The 5,629-nt window shown below is 37.0% G+C and overlaps 1 protein-coding gene across 1 annotated transcript; it reads right to left on the reverse strand.

Annotated features, from left to right (window-relative positions):
• Window positions 1–1,078: 1,078 nt before the first annotated feature.
• Window positions 1,079–3,834, reverse strand: LOC120113505 (auxin response factor 10-like). Its single transcript, XM_039134647.1, has 4 exons — window positions 2,741–3,834; window positions 1,679–2,592; window positions 1,514–1,579; window positions 1,079–1,382 (listed from the first exon to the last, which is right to left on the reverse strand). Exons 1-4 carry the CDS (start codon window positions 3,749–3,751, stop codon window positions 1,301–1,303), a joined length of 2,073 nt encoding a protein of 690 aa, XP_038990578.1. The 5' UTR covers window positions 3,752–3,834; the 3' UTR covers window positions 1,079–1,300.
• Window positions 3,835–5,629: the final 1,795 nt, after the last annotated feature.

Consider the following 5,629-nt stretch of genomic DNA (forward strand, 5'->3'; position numbering starts at 1 on the left):
ACCTATCAAATCTGTAAACTGTCATATTGTATACTGTTAATTATTTTAATAAAAATAAATTATATTATAAATTCCAATAATTTATATATTTTATCATCAGATGATCTAACTAAATAAAAAATTAGCTAATCATTATTCTCATATGTAATAGGGTAAGAGGGAGGTAAGATAGTAAGCTGCCCCCAACGCCAGGTTGAGAGTAGCTTCCGTAGGAGACCTCCAAATTATGAAATGCCTTGTGTTAAACTCGATCCTACGACCTCAAAATTAAAAACCTTATGCTCTACCAACTGAATTGGATGTTCATTTCTAGATGATCTAACTAAAAGTATCCCATAATGAGACTACTTGCTAAGTTTACCTTTTATAAGGTTTGAGTATTGGGATTTTAAATAAATAGTTTAATCTGGTCTCGTGTTTACAAAATTGAGAGAGGCGTCAAACCTAAACTACAGCAGACCAGCTTGTCCGTCAAACATTTGGAACAGTCAAGTCTTTCATGTTTTCTGTGTTTATGATCCCAACATTTCTCTTTCTTTTCTTTTTTAACTTTTCATTATGATCCCAAAGTTGCTTTTATGAATCATAATGTTTAAAAATTTGACCAATATGTTTGTATTGGTCAAATTATGGTTTTAAAACTCTCTAATATTCTAAAACTTTAAATTTAATCCTAATATTTTAATTTTACATAATTTAGTTTACTATGTCAACAATTTTTGATATAATAATTCATTTGAGATTTAGTCCTCACATTTCAATTTTACATAATCTAAACAGTTATATCAATAGTTCTGGATAAATTTTTTAATGTGAATGACTTAAAAACACATTTCTCAACATAAAAATGCATGTCAATACAATGAATAAAAGATTGTTTAAAAAAATTCATGTCAACATTCTAAACAGATAACTAAAGTAATTAAGATTAACGAAAAAACTCCATTTCAGAGACTAAATCTCACATTTGAACATAATAAAATTATTTTAGATTAAGAGTCCAGGGACCAAATCTCACATTTGTGCATAATAAACGGGCCAAAGCCAAATTTAAGCTGACACTGCAACTTGAATTCTGTCCGAGAGTGAAAAGTTTCAGGCTTCAGCTACATTATTATGAAAGCATAACAACAGAATTCCTTACAAATGGAGTTTTAAAACACATCAACATCAATGTCCCTTTTGAACACATATTTACAGACATTGGACATCCCTAAAGAGGAGCTAAACAAGTCCTTATAATTGTTCTATAGATTCTTCAATGATCCATCCACCCTCGCTTTCCGACATCGATCCCGGATCACACAGATATGCTCAAAGGGCCTCTTTTGTTTGGCCCTTCTAGTCCATCATCCGCAGTTTGAATCCCGGTAAGCCAGGACCTGGAAAACCGAAAACCATTACCGAGTTCGTAATATCCGGTTGTTCACGATCCAACAAGTTTATAACGTTCTTTTTAAAACTTGGTGTTGGTTTAAATTAACGGGGTAAAAATGAAGAAAAAGTGACTAACCTTCCAGCAGTTTCATTGCTTGAATTCATCCTTATTGTTAATTTTTTGGCTGTTTTCATAAATGCACTACAATATACCGAATAGAGGGGAAGGTGTAAACATAAAATCGAAGAAAGATCGGAAGATCGAAATGAAAGGTACATGGAGAGTTTTTCGATTTGATACCTGAATGGTTCATCTCCGGTTTGCTTGACAGCACCTGTTGCATCTCGATACAACACATGGCCCAAAATCTCTAATCTTTCTATTCCGAACATGTTACCCAATCTCCTGTATAGCTCTTCGTAAGACCCGAGAACCGAGAGGTCAAGAGTTCGTCCGACATCATCCAAATCCAAGAATACCTTGCAATGGCCTACTTCAAGGCCGGTGTCTATGCTTCTATAATCCTGGTGCCACCAAAATCCAGCAGTAGATGACTTCTCAAGAGGCAACAATTGATTCTCAAGAGAAGACTGCAAACCATCGGAAGAATCTTTCCTTTTTTTGGCATTGCCATCTAATAAACTCTTTCCATTAACAACTTGCGAGGCAGCTTCATCCGAACAGCTATGAGAGAGCTGCTGCTCGGTAAGTATCGGCTGACCAAAGAGTAAAAACTGGTGCCTTTTAGCATTATCAGATTTCTCCTTGGGATTGGAATTCCCCATTGTTAACAAGCAAGAGATATTTTCGTTACTATTACGGTGCCTTGCCATCACGATGCCATCAGAAATCCTAGAGTGCGGGTCAAATCGCTGGAAACTGGACAGAAACAGTCCGGAATGCAGTTTATTATTAAGATGGAGATCGGATAAAGATGATCTGAATTGAGCATGCCTGGCTCCCTGTATGCCTGCAGGAGCATTATCAGATAAAACTAACGGACTACCGGTCCCAAGGGGATCGCGATAGCTTGAAAATGCCGACATCGGAAATTGTCCGTCAAGGGGAAAGTCAAGGTGTTGGGGAAGCCTCGACTTCTTTCTCAGCGGTGAGAACGGCGACAAGTTGATGGCAGGCACATTCGATACCAATTCAACCAACCAGGGGCTCACACGTTTAACATTTTGCAGCAAATCCGGTTCATCCCATGTTACCTACAACCGTGATCAAGTCAGGCTACTACCAAAACGAGAATTAACAATGAGGCCATTGCATCGCTTGATTAACTAGAATTGAAGTGTTAAATCTCAAATTCAACATAATTAGAGCATTACAAACTAATGGTGAATTAAAATAAGTAACCTGGAGAAGCCGCCATGGTGAATTAGGCCATCGAATGGGATCGACAACTTGAACCGACGACACCGTCCCGATGAACCAACTAATCCTCGAAGAATCCTCCGTCTCGAAAGGCATCTTAAACCTCATACCGCTACACCAAGGAATCCTCATTGCAGCCTTCACCGAACACGCCTTGACGCAAAACTCCGGGGTGCTCGCTCTCGGGTAATAAACAACCTCAAAACGCTGACCACTGCAGGCGAGCGCCACCGCCTCCGCAATGGCCTCCGCCCTCAGTTTTCCCTTCCCACCACAACACGGATTCTCATTCCGGGTCAAAGCTGGAAACCCTCCATTTGGGCCTGCACGGTTTCCATTTTCGGGTCGCTTCGCTCGTCTAATCCCGACGCTGAGTTCACCGTTTTCGGATCTCAAAAACACGATCGAGTCCCCGGCGACGAGCTTTTTGTTGTTCACGAACGTGCTCCACCCAGTGGTCAAAAGATGTCTCCTTGGAGTCCCTCTATAAATATGCCTGAACTTCCACGTCTCGCCATGGACGTCCATGGCTATCACGGTTTGAACAGGAGGGTCGGCGGTGTAGTCCAACGGTGGGAAAATGGTTTCAGCACAGTATCTAGGAACTGAGAAACCACCGCCATTGTTGGCATCGGATTGAGTCAATATCTTAGCGAAAGAAGCAGGCTTTTTCGCATTATCGGACCGAATAGAGCCAACGCCCGAAACGGCATCGTCTTCGAGGTCGAACTCGGTGTTCGGCAATGGTATGAGGAGGATCTTAGCGTATGCTTCATCTGTTTCAGTATCGGCCATGAATTTGAGGGAAGCCACTCGACAAAGAACAAGGGCCGGGATTCGAGGAGATGACGGGAAATCAACGGCGGAGAGTGAGTGCTCGGCATGGCCTTGAGGAAAGTATAAAACTTTGGAGTTCAACGGCGGGAATTGAACCATGGGCCCAACACATGCATGCCATAGCTGTGGATCTAAGCTCTTCTCCGATTCCTTCATTTTCTTGGGCTAATGCTGTGAAAACAAGGGGAAAAACCCCCAAGAATTAACTACAAATTTAAGTTTGAGAAATCAAACGATAACTGAAAAATAGCGAAAACCTTATCATTAAATTTCTTACCTTTTGTCAAAAACCAAACAAAAAGAACACCCCTGATATAGTTGCCTTTCTTTGTTTTTCTCTCCTTTTCTCGCGTGTTGAAGAAGAAGATTGTCAAATGAGACAGAATAGTTTTCAATTTAAGGGAGAAAACACATAGACAACCCCACTGATTTACACTAAAGAAACAAAAACAGTAGTGTAAAAGATGAAAGCCTTGAAATTTTTGGAACTGGGTTTGGTTCAATTTAGAGAGAAAAAGAAAGAAAAATAATCAGTCTAGAGAACCGAACACGACAGAACAAACAAAGAGATCCCACATCAAACAAAAGAGTTACTACAATTTTGTTTTGAATAATAAAAAATGCTTTTATATTTCCTTTTTATTTTTAATTAAAATATGATTATGACGTTAAAATCTCATGTGGCGATATAAAAGGGAAGTAAAATATCGCCACAGAATATGCAGTAAAGATTAAAAGGGATATCCTGTTTTCTTCACTCGCAGCTAAGCGGTCGACTTATACGGTAAAGAAGGTCTATTTATTATTTTAGGGGCTGTTTGAATCATTCAGTATTTAGGACGTTTGTTTCGTATCTTTGAATAATTTAGTGTTGATCGATTCAGTAAAATAGTGTTGAATGATTCAGCACAGAAGTACATTATGAATGATTCAGAGCTATTATCAAACAACATGTCACATTTAGAGCCAATTCATACAGAGCCTCTAAATCATTTAGCACTTAATCATTCAGCGCTTAATCATTCTGAAATAAACAAATAATCCCTTAGTCTCTCAATTATGCTAATTCGAAATTTTAAGCAGTCTTAATTATCTAGTTGGTATTTCATGTATCAATTTGTTTTTTTTTAATTATATGATATGATTATAAGATAACAACATAATTATAATGAGATCAAATCATATGATCAATAATTTCTATAACAGATAATTAAAAATTCTCGGTTGATATCTCATTTCTCTCCTAAATTATTGTGGGTTCAATATCGAGCAAAATTTTTCTTCTCCCCTTGGTGGATATTGTTAAGAGAAAGAATTTTAAAAAAATCAAAATTTTATTTAATAATTTCTTCTCCCCTCGAGCAAACGTTATCACATATACCATATGGATATTTCAATTATTAACTTATGCGAATTCAGTTTTGATTAAAATATAAAATCATGTAAAATCCCATCATTTTAAGTACGAATTTGCCTTGATATTTTTGTATATTTAGGTCATTTAAAATTTTGATTTATTTAAAATGTGTGTTTCTTTTGTTTTTATGCATAAGATTTAAGGGAATAGTTACTGTTGAGACGGCATAGGCATTCATAGAATCGTGAATGGGTTGATTGAGTTTAGCTATCTTAGAGGGTTTTCTAAATAAATATAATAATAATTTCGACTTCGCCTTCGGTTTTAGTTCCCTAATCTGTCATTTGTTTATGGGTAAACTACAATGATGATCCATTATGCTTTCAGGCTTATCTTAGTTGACTATCGGTTATGAAAAACTAATGTTTTAGTCGTTTGCATTATCAGTTTATTATATTTTGGCCATCGAGTCACTAATTCCCATTAGTTTGATGTTGTTACATGTTAGTAATTATTAATATCAAGTTGTCTCGTGAATTTTGGTCATAATAGTAATCTAATCCTAAACTTTAGATAAAATGCTAACTTAACTCATGAATAATAGATTAAATATTAATTCGATCCCTAAATCTAGTCAAAGTCCTCATCAACAGCTGTCATCGATTATCGCTAGTTTT

The sequence above is a fragment of the Hibiscus syriacus genome, unplaced genomic scaffold (genome assembly GCF_006381635.1).
Source record: "Hibiscus syriacus cultivar Baekdansim isolate YM2019G1 unplaced genomic scaffold, ASM638163v2 tig00110209_pilon, whole genome shotgun sequence".
NCBI classification, from domain to species: domain Eukaryota; kingdom Viridiplantae; phylum Streptophyta; class Magnoliopsida; order Malvales; family Malvaceae; genus Hibiscus; species Hibiscus syriacus.